Raw genomic sequence first — 20,651 nt, forward strand, 5'->3', positions numbered from 1 at the left:
GGGAAGAGGCATTAGGCCATGCAACGACAGCGATAGCCCTGTGGAGGGACAGGACCCATGCTGACCACAGAGGAGATGCAAACAGGTCTGGCTCCTGAGCGACATGGCTGCAGCATCCCAAGGTGCCTTTTCGCACCAGGGAGCCAGACAGCAGCAAGCAAGGGGAATGCAGTGACACCAGCACCCCAAGTGCTGCCAGCCACGTGCCCTGCCCTGCTTACGCTGTGCACGGTGCAGGGCTTCTCTGCCCCCAGCTCTGCTGCTGGAAGACCCCTTCCCAAGTCCCTCGAGGTGGCAGGACACCATGTTGCGCTTGCCAGTCGCTGCTGCCATCACTGATTGGGGCACTTTGCAGCTGTCCCCGTAGGTGCTGTCAAAGCACCGTGATGCCATTTGCTGGCGTCGTTAATGAGTGCTCTCTCCCATGGATTCGTTTAACAACGTGGCACAGCGCCTGCTGACAAGAGCTGAGGACCTGCCATGGCTGGAGCAGGGTTTATTAAGCAGCGAGAAGGACCTGCTGGGAAATCTCCAGGATGGGGAATTTTCCAGGTGAAATAGAGGGCAAAATCTCCATTTTCCACTCCATGGCTCCTTTGCTGGGGGATCTTTTGCTGTTCCTCTCTGAGATCTCTTCAACAGCCCTGTGGGACAGGGGGCTGATTTCTGTCCTGCTCTGAAGGATGGACGTCAAAATTGCCGCAAACATTTGGTCGCCTGTAAGTTTTTGTCAGGCAGGAGCGTCTCTGCAGTGCGTGCCTAAAGCACTTGATGGCACTGCAGGAGCGTAAAACCGCCTCAGCCTCCTCTGCAACTCAACTAGATCTTTAACCCCTCCGTGGAGGTGAAGCTGCTGCAGTTGCGGTGGCTTTCCAGGGACAAGGTGTAGAGAGAGGCTTGGGGGATGACGATGCCCAGAGCTCTGCTGTCCCCAACTAGGGCAAAGCCTTGAGTCCGAGCTGCTGGCAGCTGCTGCAGGATTGCCCCATCTCCTTGGGACCAGAGAAGACACAGGTACATACTGTGCTGCAGCGTGGGCCTGAGCGTGGGTTCGTGAGCTGGCGTCTTCCGATGTGCACGGTGGATGCTTTGTGCGATGGTTCCTCACAGCTGTACGTGAGGAGTCCCTGGTTTGGGCATGCCTGAGACCATTCCCCTCTCTGCACAGGCCTAAACAAACCTTCCCCAAAGAGACCGGCTGTGCTTAGCCACGTAGCGAGACAGGTAGGTCCAGGGCTAATTTGGGCAGTAGCACCTGTAAAGCCGGTGTGTCGCAAATGCATCCACTTGGGTGCACTGAGGAAAGCTGCCCATGTCCTGGGCTTGCTCAGACCCTGCTGCTGCCACGTCGTCTGGCTTCACCTCCTGAGCTCACCCAGCCAGAGAGATGGTCTTCAAATACACAGCGGTAGGAGTCAAGCCCTGGTGCAGGTCTTGCATGACAATATCCTGCGGGCTGGCAGGTGGGTTTCGGAAGAGAGCGAGCAAATTTTTTAGTTTGCTGCTTCCTGAAGTTACTGATCCTCTAGCCAAAAACCAGGGAGAGCTGTAGAAATGAACAGAAAGGCTGCAACAGCATTTTCATATAGCACATGCTTTTTCCTGAAATAATCCCTCGCAGGAGATAAACTCTGTAAAAATATCTGTATGTGACAATCCTGGTATTTATCTGTTCTTATCTACAAAGAACTGAAGAGGTATACACCCAGCAAGTTCTGTCCAAATTATTTCCAGATCCTGTAGGTATTGAAAACAGCGTGATCCCCGTTGTAGAGGTTGTCTTGAATTATCTGGTGGACACAAGGTGGATGGCTCTGTTGTCCCTATAGGAAAAAGTTATCTCTAGGACTTTTCCATAAGCAACAAGACATACATCCAGGAGAGAAAGCACAGAAACAGGAGAGGAGGGGAAAAAAACCTCTTCCAAGAGAGGAGGACAGAGGGGGTCTGGTTGCTGCAGCTCTCGTCCGTCTCTTTGGATGGAGCACTCTTCGCTTGATATCTCACTGTCGTAAATGCAGCTGATTGATTTTCTTTCTGTTTCTTCTTTTGCACTTGTTTATTTTAATAAAGATAGATTTTGGTTTTTTGAAACCTGAAGCAAAATGTTCCAGTGTGTCCACCCACCCTCCTGGCACTAAGCGCTAATGGTTATTTCAGTGGTTATAATTTGATTTCTGCCTCTCCTGCTGGGCTGATGTGAGAGAAACAATATTTAGAGAAGTTGATTTTTAATTTTTTTTTTTTTCTGGAGCAGGGGAGGCAGAAGCTGGGAGTGGTGTGGGAAGAGGGAAAGAGAATCAGCAAGAATGCACTCCTATTTTCTGGGCCATTTTTTTTTCAAGTTTGCAATCTCTGATAGACAAAAATCACAGTATAGCTCAACTGATCAATTGTACTCTGAAGAATGGAGTGTGCCTTATCTCTTCAGGTATTTTTGTATTATTCTTGGTCTGCTGCAGGGACTCATTGTAGCTGCTCTGTGCCAACAATTTTAGGTTTGTAGCCTGAACTGTGATAATCTCCATTTTGCAAGTGGGGAAACTGAGGCACTGAGTAGTCAGTTGGCCCCTTCCCCTTTAGATCACCCGTGCAGCCAAGAACAGTGTACAGCACAGGCACTAAGGGCTGATTTCCAAACCCAGGATTTAGTTAGCATACACAACCCAGGCCACATCTTCAGCAGCACTCAGCTCCCAATTAAACTCAGACAAAATGAGGTTTTCACTAGTGCTTAGCAGCCAGCCCTTCTTCAGTGAGAATGTTGAGCAGCAGATTTTCAAAAGAGTTCAGCTACTCCTCAGCTCTTGGAGTTTCTTAGGGAAAAGCTCCTGCATTTTGCCAAGAGGAATGTTTTTTTTTCTTTGCCAAAAATCTGACCCTTTATTTCTAGGCACAAAATTAAAAACTTGTTCATCATTTTTTCTATGTTTTTAAGGAATAGCATCCCTCTTTTCCCTTTTTTCTTTGATTTTTCTGGCGTCTAAGAACAGGGCTAGTGATTGCTTCTGTGCATATCTGAAGATAATAGCTTTGCTAAATAATTTTTCCTGTTTTAAAATATATATCAAGATTGCCTGCTGCATAGTTTACATTTCCTGCTGTGGAGACAAATACTTTAATTAAAATGGAAGGGAGAAAAAAAAATCACACAGAAAAAGCCTTTATGAAAAGAATCCTAAAAGACTTGAGAGAAGTAGAAGTGGGCAGATGATCCTTTGGCAGCCAGGATGCATATATGCACACAGGCTTTTGGGGCTGTTTTGCTCAGTGCAGGGAGGGAGGTGCTGGTGAAAGCCTTGGCTGCGTAAAGAAACCCAGTTGCATTTCTGTCAAGCAACAAGAGACCTTTTCTTGAACTGCTTGTCCTCCACCTCCTACAGCTCCTACTCCAGTCTGTGTGCAGGACAGATGGAATGGCTTGGTTTCAGATGATCATGTCTTGAGAATAAGAGCAGAACAGGATCTTCTACCTACCTTGGTCCTGCCTCTTTCCTTTAGTTAAGAAAAAAACGTTAGGTTAATCCCCTGTGGTTGCTGTATTTGACTATGGGACTTCTTGTACCTGCTTTGTCTCCCTTGGCTTTAACTTGCCCCTAGGGAAAGCACAGGAGCAGCAAACAGCCAGAAACTCCTAAACGTGCGAGGCTGATACTAACTCCAGGGACATATGAGAGAGATGGAAAGTTGCAGGTACTAAATTCCCGCTCAGACCTGAAGATTTTCTCCCTAAGTTTAGTTAAGAGACTGAAAGCATTGCATCTAGTTTTGGCTGCAAAGTTTGACAGAGCAGGAGAAAGGGAGACCCCATTTTTAAGTGAGAATGCAGTGTGAGTCTGCAAGGCTTACCCACAAGAAAAATTGTTAAGAACTTTTTCCTTGTATTTTTAAGCAAATGAACAGTCTGTGAAGGGCACCCACTCAACCCGCTCCCGTGCCCACAGCAGGTCTACAGCCAGAAGAGATGAGCTAGCTCTCTCTCTATCCCTGTCTTAAGGTCTTTCTGGGAAACGCTCCCAATACCCTTCCCCTAAAGTAAATCCATCCACCCAGGAAAACACCCTGCCTTCCCAAAGCACACCAGGCTCCCATGACTTCCCGTTTAAGGCCAGCCCTGATGCACTGCAGGCACTGCCCACAGTGGGGGATCACTGGAGCTCCTTGGCACAGTCAGGGGGAGCAGCAGCTGCCAGCCCTGGGTTTCAGATGGCAGCGGTGCTCCAGCTGGGTGGCAGGGAGCAGAAGGATCTGCTTGGATGGATTAATCAGCCTTGCAAAGGTCTTTTTCCAGGCCTGCTCCCCCTGTTAGCTGGGATATGTATCTACCTCGTTGAGGATAATTAGATGATCACCATCAGATGGGTAAGCGGAGCTCTCACTTTCTGAACCATCACTCTAAGAGAGGAGCATATTATTCCTGTTTTTCACCAGCCTGAACCAGCAATCATCTCTTTGAGCTGTGATGCTGTCCCTGTATAATTAAGGCTGTCAGTCAAACTCAGATACCTAAACACTACAAACTCCATGGCTTATGAGGACTGATCACAGGCCTTTATTGCTTGGCAAAGTAGCACTTCGTGTGCTCTCTTTTCCCTTGTTGGCAGAACAAACTGTGGGCTTGTGAGAATGAAACATCCTGGGAAAGCAGTTAGGTGCCTCCAGTGCTTACTGCGTGTGCTAACTGTGACCTTGGGTCCTGTGAGGGTGGTGGGATAAGCTGCGCTGGTCCTGATCACTGTTTCTGGTTCAGAGCCTGCTCCTGGGCCTCAGGGTAGGGGTGGGACCTGCCTATCCTGGCAGGGAGCTTGAGTGCTTATCTACTTTCTTGACTGGCCAGAGCAGCCAGCAAAACAGCGAGAGAAGAGCTTGACCCAATGCAGCTGCTCTTGTCCGTGCATGGGGGTCTTGTGTCTCAGCAGACAGAGCATGGGAGGGATCAATGCTGGAAGGACAGAGACATGGCATCGGGAAGTCTAGGCTTGTGGGACAGGCACGCAGCCTGCCTGTCTCTGCAGAAGCGCCAGGTGGAAGTTTATCAGCCTGGTTTTTCACTGGTGGTGTCTTCACTGTTTTGCAGGATGTGCATGGAGACAGCATGAATGCCAGATCTGTAGCAGGGAGACTCATCTTTGCCTCCTTCCAGTGGAAAAAGCTGGTGATCTGGCTCTGTGTAGGTAAGAAAACCTCAATGCATGTGGAGTCCTGCTGCCTCCCAGCCAGCACGCACCGCTGTCCCTCTGCCCTAGGGCCTTGCTGAGCTGGGGCTGTACAACAGGAGGGGACCATCCTGGTCACTGATGAAAGACCCCAAAAATGGGAAGTGGTGGAAGAGGAGAGGGAGGAGGCGTGTTTCCATAAATCAGACACATGGAGCTCTAGGTGTCCCCGCAGACTGAGATGGGGAGGACTTAGTGTGCTCCCAGCACATGGGCATCAGCAGTGGGAGCACAGGCCCTTGTCATGGTGTCCCCTCTTAGCTGCATGTTGATGGCTCCAGCAGTCGTGCTTCCTAAATGCTGAGCCCCCTTCTGCAAAGAGCCCTGCCACATGCAGGTCTTTTATTCACAGGCTGTGCACTTGCATTTGTCACTAGCTAAGGTAGGCTTCTGCAGAGAGGCTTTAACTGTGCCTGGTTTAGGTGTATTTTCGGAAAATCAACTCATCTTGGATGTCTTCGGGGGTGTGGAGACTGGAAAAGCATCTAAAAGGTGACTTGTTTCCCAGAGTGTAAAAATCTTTTTGTTGTTTTGCACAATTGTAAAGTGAATTTTCCCCTATGCCCACCCAATACACTGCCTGTGCAGCAAGGGCAAGCGAGGAATAACTTCTTTCAAAAGTGTTAATATTTGCAAACACCCGGGCAAGACCTGAATCCTGTGTGATATGTGTGCACAGGGCCGTGGGAGGATAGAGCAGGGTTAATGTGCTTCTGTGATACACAAATTAAATTCCTCTGTGTGTGTGGGAGGTCTAGCAGTCACCCTCTGGTAAATGCTGCTGCGATCTTTGCAGGATTAGGGACCAGAGGTGGGTGTTTACCTGTGTTGTGTGTATGTGTGTAGCAGCCCAGAAGTAATCGGCTGATGAAAGCCTCTGTGCGGTGTGTGTAGGATGTCCAGGAGAGACCCACTGATACAGTGCCTGTACAAGCATATGTAACTGCATGTGATCTCCCTCCCAGAGTAAAAGAAACCCAATTCTAGTTTCATACCATCATTGAAAGGCTGGTTGGTTGTCACAGAAAAAGTCACTGCTGCTTAATGACCAAGATGCGACCAGCGTCATTTTATTTAGATGGGTGCAAATGATGGAGGACTTTTTCCCTTCTGCATCCGCAGTCCCTGTGTGGAGCAGGGCACATGAGATGAGCTGGGCTCATTCTCTGAATCAGCACAGCACCTTGATCAAGGTGAAGAGCTGCACAGACAAGCTATTGCCCGTGTTACGGAGCTGCTTTTGGCTAATCTTTTCTCTGGCATGAACCTCTTGCTTTCAGCCTGGGAAGCAGCCCTGGTCAGGACTGGAGGATTTCTCCTGCATGGACATTTCTTCTTATTGCTGTGAGCCTTTGCTGACCTCAGCAAAGGCTTTTGTCCTCTGGGCTTTGTAACCAAGAACCACGGTGTGGGTTGCAGCTGCATCCTCCTGCCTGTCTGTGGGATAACGGATCACTTTGTGCAACAGAGGGTGTTTGATGGCCCTCGTGGTCCCCTGTCCCTTGTAATATCCTGAAGAGCAGCCAGCTGACGGCTATGGAGAGAAAGGAGCGATGGAGCCCATGCCATCAGTGTGGGACTCCACAGCTCACGCCAGCAGCGGGCATGGCCAGGAGGGCTGTGGGTGCCAGGGAAGGGGAGCCAGGCTTGGGGGCCAGGCCAGCCTCATGGGGAGCAGCATGTCGCGGGGCTGAGGGTTTGACCTGCTCAGGGAGTGCCATGGTCTCAATCCCCTCCCCTCTCTGCACTGTCACCGTGTCATTTTACAGATTGATGTGGGTGATTGCTGGAGCGCTGTGAGGCTTGAGCTTGCAAGGAAGTGTCCTTAGCTGCTGGGGAAAAGGACGCTGCGTTCACTAGGGCTCATCACCAGAAGGCCCCGTTTCATTTTGTGTAGCAAGGGGCTAACTCAAATACAACCACTTGGAGGCTCCAGACTCTGAAACAGGGTCTGCTCATCTGCAGGTCTGACGGCTGCAAGGGCTGGGGAGATGCTGTCAGGGGGGAGAGATCCTGTGGGGTGGTCCTGGCTGTAGTGCTGCAGCTGGGTGGCCTCTGTGCCTGTGTCAGCCTCTCCATGGGCTTCTGCAGGTCTGTGCGTGCAGAGCCTCTACTATGTGAGGAACTCACATGAAAGTCACATTGAGTAAGTTACTTTTTCTTCTTCCCTTTTCTGACCTCAATGCCATTGTGGTCTGGGTTAGAGGTGGGGCACAGTTCATTATTGTGGGAAGAAGAGGCAACCACCCTCCTGGGATAAAACCTGAGGAAGAAAGAGCTCACTCAATAATGCAAATCCTTGGGGGCTTGGAGGACTGTGTTCTGCCTGGCAGTGACTTGAGGGCAGGGCAGACAGAAGAGTAGCAGGATGAAGCAGCATCGGCGAGCCTGGAGATGCCTTATCTAGGCAGCAGCAGAGGTTCCCTGGTGCTGATGGTCACTTCCAGACTGCCTTGTGGACATCCCACAGTGCTGTTCGTTGCCTGTCTCTATCTGGAGGAACAAATGAGGCTTACCTGAGGCCAATGATTTTCTAAAACTCAAGCTGTTCAAGGTCCTGAACAGCTTGACATAACTTTGGCATTAGCTCTCCATCTGTTTCCACCTAAATTCGTCTGTGCAAAGGAGCCCTTTATGTGCTTGAGGGAGGGGGGTGGGGCGGGCTGGATGTTAATGGGACTGAAGTGGTCAGGAGCTGGGAGACAGGACAACATGGTCACTAGCTCAAAACCCTACATTTTTAGACCACTTTAAGAGACCTCCTGAACCATCACTGCTTCTCAGGCCACAATCTGAAAGCCTTTAGGAAGGGTTAGTAGGAAATGAACCTTGTTTCTTTCACAGGAAGCATATTGGTGCTTGCCAGAGACACTTTGTGTGGAGGAAGCTTTTTCTTGGAAGGTTTGTTAGCCATGTCTTATTTGTTCGGGGAATTTTGCTGAGAGATGAATCAGTGTCTCAGTGGCTGCTGATGGGTGGACACTGGCAGCCCTGGGGTTTATGTGCAGATTCGCAGGGAGGGAAATAGAGCTAAGTTCATCTAACTCTTGCATAATGGCATTTTGACACCATTACAAGCGAGTCAGCAGGCCAGCAGAATGATGCAATACAGATGTGTGTGTAAAATGAAATGTCCTCTGAAGGACAATCAGAGAGGAAAAGATGTGCTGTTGAACTGATCAGTGTGCAGTGAGGCTTTGTCATGGGTGTCATGAGCTTTGTCATGAATTGAATGAATAGATGAGATTGGAAACGTAACTGGAATTCTATACTTCTCTCCTCTTGTGGATAAACAATGAAAGGATAAATAAGCATTCCCCAAATGTGTACAGAAAGAGGAATGACCAAAAACAGAGAGGAGCTTGAGGGGGAAGAACTGGAGGGAAATGAGATTTCACTGTTGCTACTACTCAGAAGGTGGATTAGAAACAGCAGTAAGGACTGTATTTAAAAGATGTGGATCATTTCTGGGAAGTACTTCAGGATAGCTCAGTAGCTTTCCAAAGCTCTTCATTATGCAGCCTGCTTCAGCTGCCCTAGTCCTTGTGTCTGATACTGCTGTGACTGCTCCACTCATCCCTAAACTCCTGCCTCTCTGAATCTCTCTTGGTAGGTTTGAATCTCACTGGAAACCTTTCCTGACCAGCAAATCCTTATGCTTGCTCATGGACAGACCTTTTAGAAGAGAGCTTGAAAAAGTGCTGTGGTTCCATAAAATGCCTTTTGGGCTGCGGAGCTCGGGTATTGCAATGCTTTTCCCTCAGCGTTGACATGTCTTGGATGGACACCGTGCAGCTGGAGATCCTCCCCCTTAGGGGGCAGCCGTGAGTGCTGGAGAGGAGGTGGAAATACCCCTGGGCACCAGAGTGCACCAGGGGAAATCTGGACCGACTGGGTGGGATGCCTTTGAGAAAAGGTCATGGGCCATGATAGTGGTGATGAATAGGGCAGTGTGGTGGTCTGACCCTGGCTGGATGCCAGGTGCCCACCAAAGCTGCTCTATCACTCTTCCTCTCCTCAACTGGACAGGGGAGAGAAAATATAACCACAGGCACGTGGGTCGAGATAAGGACAGGGAGCTCATTCAGCATTTACCGTCACGGGCAAAACAGACGCGGCTTGGGAACAAATGTAATTTATTACCAATTAATTCAGAGAGGAGTAATAAGAAATAAAAGCAAATCTTAAAACACCTTCCCCCCACCCCTCCCTTCTTTGCCGGGCTTAACTTTGTTCCCGATTTCTCTTTCTCCTCCCCCCCAAGTGGCACAGGGGACAGGGAATGGGGGTTGGGGTCAGTTCATCACACTTTGTTTCTGCCACTCCTTCCTTCTCAGGGGGAGGACTCCTCGCACGCTTCCCCTGCTCCAGTGTGGGGTCCCGTCTCACGGGAGACACTCCTCCATGACTTCTGCAGTGTGAGTCCTTCCCATGGGCTACAGTTTTTGACAAACTGCTCCAGCGTGGGTCTCCTTCCTGGAGTCACTAGCAGCAAACCTACTCCACCGTGGGCTTCTCTCTCTCCATGGGTGCACAGGTCCTGCCAGGAGCCCACCATCACTGATTCGCTCAGCCTTGGCCAGCAGCACGTCCATCTTAAAGCCGGCTGGCATTGGCTATGTTGGACATAGGGGAAACTTCTAGCAGCTTCTCACAGAAGCCACCCCTGTAACCCCCTCACTACCAAAACCTTGCCACACAAACCCATTACAGGCAGTGCTTTGACTCCAGGCTCCTGCTGTGCCAGGAGGGATAGAAGGGAGAGGCTGACAGCAATGCTCTTGTGGACAGAGCAGGAACCATTGTGGAAGTTACCAAATGCCAGCGGAGAGAAGGTACGGAGTGGGTCAGTGTGAGTTACTACAGACCACCTTTGGTTGCTGGTAGTGCTGGTCATAAAGTGGATACCTTTTATGTGGAAAAATGCCTAAGTTTGGACAGGGTTGAGCAGATGGATGTGGCATTTGAGCAGGCTCTCACATGTAAAGTGTCCTGGCACTTTATGAAAGGATGAACCTATCTCTTTAAAGCAGAAGAAAAAGGAGAGTTGGCCTGTTGGTAGTGGCGGGGCCGTGTTTCTTCTTTGAAGATTACTCTTCAACTTCTTGTCTTCCACTTCTCTCTTCTTTTACCGCATTGCAGCTTCTTCCACAGCAGCAGTTGCCTGGACCATTTGCCTGGTACGAGGCTGGGCTGGAGATGGGTGTTGCGGGAGCAGGCATCTGAGGGAAGTGATAGTTGGGTTGAGAGCCCTGGTTTCTGCAGCAACATGAAGTTCTCTCTCTTAGTGCTCAACTTCACAGCTCTCTCTGCCTCTCACTCCTGTCACTGTTCATCTCCTCTCTCAGTAGGTTTCTCTCTCTCTCTGTTTTAAACATGCCCTTTCAAGCAGCTCTCATACTGATGAACTTAAGCTGCTAGATCGCAGCTTGCTCCCTTTAACTCCTGCCATACTGTGATCTCTGTTCTCAGCATTGCCCCATCCCATCTAGTTTATCTTGCTCTAACTCCATCCCAAGTGTGCCAGTCCAGGGCTTGGAAAGTTGGGTGCCTCCCTTGATTCTGCCTGCCCACATTCAGGGAGAGCAGAAAGCGAAGTAGCCTGTGGCAGCTGTTGGCAGATGCTTTCATTCCTCAATTCATTAGAGGAATTATTTTGTGGCCTCTCATTCTTCCTCTCTACAATACACTGCATGCCTTAAGCAGAGGTTCACCCTCCTAGTTACTGGTCTGCTGGGTATCCACACTTGACTTTCTCTCCATTTCTTTAGCGTCTTGTGCCCTCTGGCTAGCTAGAGATCCCTCACAATTTTACTGGTATATTGATGGCACTGCATTGCCTTATGGTCACCAAGATAAGACCCGTCTGTCTAGGATATAGCTGCAGTTCTACCAGTTAGGGCTTCGCCCCTCTGATGCCACCCCAGGAGTTAACTTGGGAACATCAGAAAGGCCCTCGGGGGCTGCTGGTCTAACCTGGTGGGGGCACATGTCAGAGAAGCGCTTAATCTCTTGCAATCTATTATATTGCCAGCTTATGGTGCCATTGGTGCATTGTGGTCAGCAATGGTCACTCCATCCATGGCCAATGCTTTGGGAAAATGATTGACTCTCACCACGTTATCATAAGGTACTGAATCCTTACTAAAGCCTTAACAATTAAACAGAGACTGAGGAGTGATAATGTGCATTCCACTTTCTTTCTAGGCAGACATAACATGTAGTATGCATTAGCTCAGGTAATCAAATAACTTTCTTGCAGTTCATGGCCAAGCACAGGCACTGTAGGAGCCAGAATTTGTACCACTCGTTCACAGATGTTGCTTTGGGGAGCTGGATAGCCGTCTCCAGCTCAGTGGAGTGGCAGGCAGACCCAGCGTTACAGGACTATATGCATTTTTACTCTGACTCGAGAAAGTAATTTTATTTCTCTGTGCCTCACCTCCCTATCTGAAAAATAGTGGTTGTCTGCCACTGCTGTCTGCCTTTTTATTACAAGGGAGGAACTATTGGTGTATCTGTGTGAAGTGCACCATACCATGGAACCAGGCTGCTGGGTTGGGCCATAATGTGTGTTGATGCCCTCAGGTGAGTTCACGCAGCCAGTCATGTATCTGACAGCACACAGCTGCCTCTGTGGTTGGGAACAGTGACACTGAAACTGGACAAATTCTGACTTTGATTCTCAGATTAAATGATGCTCCAGTAAAAGAGCACAAAAAAGATGTGGGCGAGAGAACCAGCATCCGTCTCTTCTTCCCTGAATCAGCTCTGCCCAGCCCTCTGGAAAACAACGACAATGGTACACTGATGGTGTTTGTCCCATTCAAGCCCCTGGATTTCCTCTGGCTTAGGGAAGTGTTGCTGAAAACAAGGAATAATGTGAGATGTCCTTTACGGGAAGGTTGAAACCAGGTTATTTGTAGTGACAGGTCTCATGTATCTTTTGAATATTTAATAAGCTGCATAATGCACCTGAGAGCTTCTGTTTCACTAATTAGAATGACCCCAGTCTCAGCCACATTGGAGACAGTTGTATGGGGATGAGCTGAAAAGACCAGGAGATCCTTTGTTCCTCTGAACTCTCCTCAGTCCTTCTGAGCTCCCAGGAGAGCAGTACACCACAGCAAACTCAGGGACCTTTATCATGGCACTGTCTGGTGTACATGGGCATGCCTCGACTATCTCTCTGCCTTTCTCCTACAGACAAAGGTGGGTTTGGTGCCAGCCCTGCCAGCAGAGGAACGGGAATGTCTCTCAGCTACGTGTTCTCAACCTGTATGTCACCTGCGAAACTGCTGCAGCTGAACGCATCAAGTAGGGTATGATACCGCACTGGAGAGCAGACAGATAAGCATCAGTGTTCTGTGTCTTCCTTTATACCTTACTGCTTCAGTGCGATGCAACGGGAAGGAAAACCTTTTCATCAGACTAGCTAGAATGCAATCTTTTCCTGTTGCACAGTGCTGCAGGTTTGGGGCCCTGCTCCTACCCAGAAAAGGAAGACGTTTCCCCACCTGTCACAACACTGCAGTGTTGTTCTCATTCCAGTCTGCCCCCTCACCCCTTGACGTTTTGCATTCAAACCCCTTTTTAGAGTTACATTTCTGTCCATAGTTCTAGACCTCAGAAAACCTGGTTCTCTAGTGACGAGCAGCTGTGCTGTATAAGCCCTTTCATATGTGTTCTGTGCTTTCCCTGTCTGAAGAGCATTACTGATAATTAGCTAGCATAAAATGGGAGGAATTTTGGTTGGCATTCGTTAAAACACTCTGTTCTCACAGATCTCTGGCCTGAGGCTGGCTGTTATGCCCACTGCTTCTGGAGCGCGGTTTTCCCCCTCACTGCATGATGGAGGATTTTTTCATTAATGAATCTAATGATACTTTGTCTTTGGTCCTGGCGATCTTTGTGATGGTGCTGTGCAATCTTTAATTAACTTTAAGCCTGCCAGGCACTACTAGGATGTTTATAATCTGCAACAAATGCAGGAGAAGTTTGAAGGCCTGGCATGGTAAAATAACCTTGTCTAAGGTCATGCACTGACTTTTGGCTGGGGTTGAGATTCAATGCCAAGTCTCCTGACTGCTGAAGGGATGCTGTAAAAAAAGTCCATTTCCGTGCTAAAATGTTTGAAAAGTGCAAAGTGGGACAATCCAGGTGAGGAGTGCGAAGTGCTCCGTTAGGCTTGGGGACCAGAGAGCATGTTCAGCTGCTCGCGATTGTGGTGGCTGTGCTGCTCAGTCACAAGGCTTTTAAGGCAGCGTTTGAGTTTGTACTTGGCCATGTTAGCTTTACGTGAGCAGAAGGCAGTTTTGTAGCACACAGGCCAGGGACAGGAATTTAATGTGTGGATTAAAAGTGAGGGATCACACAGGGCCTGCCAGCAGGGAATATGCACAAAGAGGCACATGAAAAAAAAAAGAAATGCAGAGACCTTGTATAGGCTCTGTCATGGATGTGGATTTGTCAAGAAGTGTGCTGATTTCTTCCATTCAAAGCTTTTTGATTTCCATGGAGCTCCATAGTTTAGCAACCTAGAGGTGGTATGTTCATGAGCCCTCATCTTCTGCAGCACGTTTTCATAAGATGCTACTTGTTTGAGTTTTGGGAGTGCTGTCTGTGCGCCTGTCCTGTTTTATTTACATACTTTTTTGCTATATTGGGTGTGGAAAAAGCTACTGGTCCCAGCAGCAAAGGTGTTGTTGTTGTCAGTATTGTGAAAGTTTGAGTTCGAAAAGCTAAACAGATGTTCTCTCTTTTTGCTTCCCAGAGATATGCCACCACGGGAATCATTGCTTTGAACTTAGCCCTCCATATGTGTCAAGAGGTCAATATTGCAGTCTTTGGGTACCCTGGCAACCATGACAAAACTACGTCAGTGCATTACTATGGTATGGGTTGCCCATGGAAAAAAAGACATAGAAAATGCCTCCCCCTTCAAACTAAGATGTTCTCTGTAGGGCAACCTACTGGTCAAAGCTGGGGGTCAAGCAGCTGAGAGGTCTGGTAACTATCACTGGTGTTACCCATGGAAATTCCTGCTGGGACATGCCACAGGAATGTGGTGAGACATACCATGGGAATGTGGTGGAACATGCTTTGTTCTCAGAGAGCAGCTTGGGCACAGATGCAGGCACCTTCAGGCTGCCTTTCATCTGTCCTGGTCTGGTGATGAGAGCCCTGTGCAGTAGAGTCCTGCAAGGGGCTGCAGGCAAAGTCGGGCTGGGCAGGATCAAGTGCGTTTTGGGCAGGATGAGGGGCACTGTAAGGAATAATCTATAACCTTGCCTCTCTTGTCCCTGCAGCTTTTTCTGCACAGTATCTGCACTGAGAGGAACTGGCAGCTGAAAATGATCAAGTCAGGGGTGATTGCTGACACAGCCAACCCTTCCTTCCAGAGGTCTGGGCTGCTTGCTGTCCCCTCCAGACACCACTGATGATCCCAGCTGGGCTTTGCCCTTATTCCAGGTTGTTTTGAGAAGGTTTCAGTTTGTCCTGTCGCGTGTGGGGTGGGAGATGAATCCCTGAGATTCAGAGCACATGCCCTTCCCTCTGTTGGCCTCTGGTTTCCACCACAGAGTGCTGTGGTGAAGTGTGGAGTGTTGCATAACCCTTCGGCCTTGGGTAATCCCCTCCTGTTTTGTAAACAGCCATCCTGTGTTCATTAGATTTTTGGGAAAAGCACCAAACTGAGATGCTAAGCTGGTTCTCAGCCCGAGAAAGGGAGGGGGTGAGGGTGCGATAACTGCCATGTGATTTCAAACTCCTTCCTAAGTAGATTGGAGTGAGAGACAGTCATACCCATCGCTTTGGAAAAGGGCCAGGTTGAACACTCAGGTTTCTGTGTCTTGCTAATTGTTGGGAAACGTTAATGTCTGCAGGAAACAAGAAACACTTCTTTTATTGTTGTTTGAGAATAAATGCACTTCTGGTTTCAAGGAGTTGGCAGTGTCTTGTGGGAGGGAGATTTCTGGTCAGGACAGGTGCAAATTACCTTAGCATGTCCTCTGAGGTCTTCTCATGGCTTTGTGACCCCATGTAATCCCCTCTTTTTATTTTTTTATTTTTTTTTTCCCTCAGCATTCTCCCCAGAGCTTTCCATGTCGCTTCCGGCTTGTTCCACGCATGGAGCCACCCTGACAAGTCTACTTTGTGTGCTGAAGATCTTCCACATATAAGAAGCCACCTTAAACCCCCACTTACCTGTGCCTGGCTCATGTCCACATTCCACCTCTGGGACAACATCTTTTCATCCTCTACCACTTCCTTCCAGGATGCAGCTATGTTGTATTTCCTCATCTTTACTTCTTTCATTGCTACTTTCTTCCTCACCTGTTATCATCCTGGGTTCACCTCAGTTGCTGCCTCACCAAGCTTCTGCCTCTACCAGCAGAAAGAACCAACAGTGATGAACTCGCAAGCTGGTAGCTATGCTGGTACGGCCACTTTGCTGCAGCCTTTCAGCTGGGTGCTCTTTGGGAAGAAGGCTCCTCCTGCATAGCTATTAAGAGGGCAAACTCTGAGAGTGGAGTTGGCTTAGCTTCCATCAGCCTGCATGTGTCTTACAGCAGCAGCATTTGGGGTGTGGGAGCATTAGTGTAGTACTCATATAACTGCTAACTATTTCCATGGGAGGTGAAACTTCTGCTTTCCCTCCCATTTCCTCCCTCCCTCCCCTTCACTGTGGTCAGGCTTTCAGGGCACTTCCTGTGCTATTCGTCTCACTCCTTTTCCCGGGTAACTTCTCGTCTAGTATCTCAGCCCTGCCTCCTGAAAGCTTTCCATAACCTGTCTCTCATGATCTGCAAAGTGTTAATCCTCCTCCATTAGAACTGAAATGGTTTTATCCTGTTTGGTGTGTGCAACTCGTGCCCAAAGAAATGCTGACAAAACTCCCCCAAAGCTGCCTTGCCCTGGGAGACTGGTGGAAGAACTGGAGGCCCTTGTCCAGCGCAGTTTGAGAAAGGTCACTTGAAGGCTGAAAGGGGATGACTTCATCTTGCAGATGCAAACAAAACTGAGCTGAGCTTGGGAGGAAAAGGGTGTTTTAATAAATTCCTCTTTATCACCTGAACACTGGCTTCAAGTTTTACTCTGTGCACAGCTAAGTCCTTGCTCTCTAAATGACACATAATAGTCACACAGGTTCTGCAGACAGCAAAAATACGGTGTTCCAAATACATGCAAATACGCATTTGAATCTGACTGGACTGCTCTTTTGGAATATATTGCTTTGTAAGTAATGGCAGTGGGCTCTCAACTATGTGGACAATTAATATTCTAGGTTCTTCTCCTGGTAGAGTAAAATGGCATAAAAAATGTCTGAAAGCTGATGTATAAAGCATGCTATGAACTAACCCCAGGAGTTGGTTTACATTTTCTCTCTAGGTAATGTGTATACAAGAACTTTGCTGGGGCTTGCAGGAGCTGTGTCTGCACTTCCTGACGCAGTTGTTGCAACATTTTCCTGTCATGTAGTGTCAAGTCATGGTAGTGAAACCATAAACATGAGGCTCAAGAGTCTTAGCGTTGGTCACTGCCCATGGCAGTGCTCTCAGTACTTGCGGCAGGCAGGTCTGCTACACAGCTTTTTGCTCTTACATGTGAGAGCTGGCTGGTTTTCCCTCAAAACAGGATTCTGTAATCTCTCCAGGTAACCATGATTCAGTAGAGCTGCCTCTTGTTTCAAACTTTCCCAGAGTGTCGGAGGCAATGCGGAAGGGGCTTAGTATTTAACCATGCTTCGGTGGTGGCACTGAATCCCAAAATCAGCCTTTCTTGTGTCCAGTTTAGAAAGTCTGAGATCTGCAGTCCTCCATGCCCTACACACCTTCCGTGTTTGATAGTCTGAATAAATCCTTGCCCTACAGCAGTCTCATTATTATCACGAGAACTGGAGGAAAGGAGGTGGAATAAGTAGGATAAGGCAAAGCCACAGTAATACAAAACATATGTAAATTAGGCTACGAGATACCATAATAAGGATGTAATGGAGGGGGAAAGAAAAAGAAAATGAGTCCTATTGTTGCTTCAGTAGCCAAAGCTAGGATCGGTCTGAGCCCTTTCTCAGGGCTGCAGAAAGGCAATTATACTCCTTCTAAGCACAGCGCATGTCATGCCAAGGCACTGCAAACACTCTCGCATCGATAGCGACAACGAATCCCCAGCTCTGTGGCCAGCTGAGGGGTGACCATGGTTCATCCGAGGCAGAAGGGAGGTGCTGGGCTGTTTGGTGCCAGCCTGCCTCTCTCCAGGGGTCAAGGGAGCTCCACTGTCACTCACTGGCTGTTCACAAACTCTTGGCAAGCGAGTCTGGATGCCTCCAACATCTGTGTGAAATCCTTCCAACCATTTAGATTAATCATTGACTTCAGTAAAATGTAGGGCTCCTAACTGACCTGACATAGTCCATATGGAGTAGCTGCCACAGATAGTGACTATCCTGACACTGATTAATCACTTCTTCTAGTTGTGTGTTTGTCCCTGGTTACTTGACACAGTTCTTCCCTAATAGGTTTTGAATAGTTCTGGGGTATGCAGATGACCTTGGCTTTGGGGAATAGCCCATCTGATGACACACATTACGTACTTTGATGTAGGCTTGGCTGCTTTTCATCAAACTGACTTGGACACTAGCTTTTGGGGCTGTTTTTTTTCTTTCCCCTGTATACACCAGTTTCTGTCCTTTTCTGCAATGGGAAATGCCTTCGCTATGCTGGATTTTGTTTGGTTTAAGTGGCACCATTTGCAACGGGCTGGGGCTTGGTCTGTGCTATATAACATGTAGAGACTGTCTGTGATTCCACCTCTGTGTCCTTACCTGTCAGAGTCACAGGCATGACAAGCAATCTGCATTACTGATGCTCCTTGCTTTGAAACTAGCAGTTAAATGATCTGTAACTAGAGTCAATCATCGCTCAGACAGACAGCAGCGAAGCTGTCTAACACCCCAAACTAAATGCAGAGTTTCTCTCCCAATCTGAATGTTGTTCTCTTCTGCAAAGATTTGAGATCCAGAAGCAAAGGCAATAGGTCTTCCCTGCTGATCTTCCATCACGTGTGAGATTATTACGCCCACTTCATAGTGGGAAGCATCACAAGTGAAAGTTATAGGCATCAAGGCACTCTTGTAAGGACCTGTTCTGGTGGTATCAGTTTCTTGGCTCCTTCACCAGCCTTGGTGCAGTGTGCGTGTGGTTCAGCACTGTCTCTATCCAGTGTCTGCCAGGTCAGCCGGAGGTTGCTGTGTGAGGCAGTGACTCACCGGTTCCAGGAAGCAATCTATTTGTGGAATTTGCAGCAAACGGATCTTAAAGCCATTTTCAGATTTCCCCCCGCCCCTCCCATTTTTCCTTGTGATTTATAGAAATTGTTTTTCCCAGCAGAATGGCTGGGAAAATTCAACATATACTGTTAAATTTTTGAGACATTTCCTTCCTTTTGCTTTTCCTGTCCACTCAGACAACATTTCAGACTTGGACAAGTGACTGACCTACTGAGTATAAGGACCGGCCATGTGTCAGCTGAACCTCAAGGACTCAGTAACTGTCTACACACCCTGACCCTAGACCCAGCTGCAATGTGACATGGTTTAAGCTGAGTTCACCACGGGCGACTGCTAAGCCGGGTTGTATTAGCTGGTACTGTGCTAGTTAGCAAGACACATATGGCCAGTACTGCCACCCATCTGAGGGCAATAACTGGGTCAGCTGCTGTAGCCTGAGCATATGCCTGAGCTTTTCAAGTACTTTTGGAAGTTCTTGTGGTGCTCCCCATCTCTAGCTCCACAAATACTGCATTGTGTAAGTGCCAGCATCTCAGGAATGCTCTCTCCCATCTGATCCATGACTCACAACCAAATAGTTGTTACAGATGGTCCTTTCACTTAAAATAAGACCTGGTTTGTTTAATCTTGAAATAGTTCCTGCCATGTTCCTCAGCCTCCATTTGCAGATAGACTTGAGGAACTGCTTAGGATGACTACTGAGGCAAATACATTCTCTTTTCTGGGTAATGGCTATTGATCTACACATGATACTGGGTTAGCTGTGACCTTGAAATCACCATAGATACAGACTTCCCTGTCTGTTTTCATGGCTATCACCAGTTGTCTTGCCCCAGAGTTTAGCTAACTTCTTTTTGGCTGGAGTTCACAAATTATTTTTGTTTGATATAAGCAAGTACAAGATGTTTTGTCAGTCCAGCTATGTTGTGTCCATCTTATGCTATGTAATACCTTGCCTGAGGTCACAGAGGTTGAGTATACACTGTCTGCTGTTGTGTTACTTATATTATAATAATGTTCAGGGGAACAAAGATTGCTTGGGCATGTATTTTTAGAAACACAAATTTTCTGTAACACCTCCTTTCTAAGAGATCTTTGATGACACCACCAGTGGATTGCCAGCACAGTGAATCATGTTTCATTTTAGATGTTATTCTTGTCACTTTAAAGGATTCCAAATAATACTTTTGTTTCTTGTGAACCAAAAGAGGCGATTGCATTGACATTATGGCTTTCTACAGTCGTTGCACATTGCTGTATGCAAGCTGAAGAACTTGAAGTTAACCAGCATTGACTTTCTAAGCTGGTGGCTGGGTTTGATTTGCTAGCTTGCATGTTTTCTGCTTGTACCCCATCCCTTGCCATTTCTATGTGATTTGTCCTTGAACAAATTACAATGTGAATTGTGAAACTGTCCCTTGTGATAGAAGCAGCACATTCTTTGAAAGTCCTTCAAACTGTACTTTCCACTTGACCCCTGAGCATGGCTGTTGGACGGATTTTGTGATGCTGCCACACTCTCCAGCATCTTCAGTGAGTCTCCATTGAAATGGTAATTTCTAGAGCATACTTTAGGCTCATCTCAGCTTTAGATAAAAAATTAAATGTGGATTGCTTCATTCTGCATATTGAATACTAAAAGATGCACTCATTTGTCCTCTCTGCAGACACATGATGCTCTGCCAATTTCCTTAATCCAGGCACAGAAGCAGTCAGCAATTGTTTCCATTCACTTGTGATTCCATCTGTAAAAGGAAATACCTGCAATCACGAGAGGCTTTTCAGAGCAGGGATTTTGTAGAACTTGCCCAATTTCAACAAACTTTTGTCTGCTGGCTTAATGGGTGCTATCTGACTGCACATCAGGGTGTCGGTTTTAGCTCCCATTGTGCTGCCATGTGTTTTTCATCCCAGAGATCATCTGTTACTTTAGGGTTTCCCCATCTGTCAGTGGCCCTGGCAAAGAATTCCAATCCACCCATATTTTAAACTTTTCTTTGTAAGTAGATTGCTCACTGGACTGATATTGCAGCTTATATTTGATATTAAGTTTCACTGACTTTTGTGAGTAGCCATTCCTTATTCCATCTACTTCTAGACTAGTATCCCATCCTCATCTCACGTCTGTCTATGTGGTGTTAATAATA

At 47.8% G+C, this 20,651-nt stretch overlaps 1 protein-coding gene across 1 annotated transcript; it reads left to right on the plus strand.

Moving 5' to 3' along the window:
• The first annotated feature begins 304 nt into the window (after window positions 1–304).
• LOC147414105 (uncharacterized) lies at window positions 305–16,049 on the plus strand. Its single transcript, XM_086475927.1, is given in 14 exon segments — window positions 305–363; window positions 683–719; window positions 940–1,116; window positions 5,078–5,174; window positions 6,735–6,836; window positions 7,308–7,362; window positions 11,251–11,346; window positions 11,906–12,123; window positions 12,434–12,503; window positions 12,505–12,538; window positions 13,990–14,132; window positions 14,521–14,619; window positions 15,594–15,655; window positions 15,973–16,049. Coding segments are annotated over 14 exon segments (1,326 nt in total).
• The last annotated feature ends 4,602 nt before the right edge of the window (window positions 16,050–20,651 follow it).

The sequence above is a fragment of the Leptosomus discolor genome, chromosome 19 (genome assembly GCF_034619465.1).
Source record: "Leptosomus discolor isolate bLepDis1 chromosome 19, bLepDis1.hap2, whole genome shotgun sequence".
Lineage (NCBI taxonomy): Eukaryota > Metazoa > Chordata > Aves > Leptosomiformes > Leptosomidae > Leptosomus > Leptosomus discolor.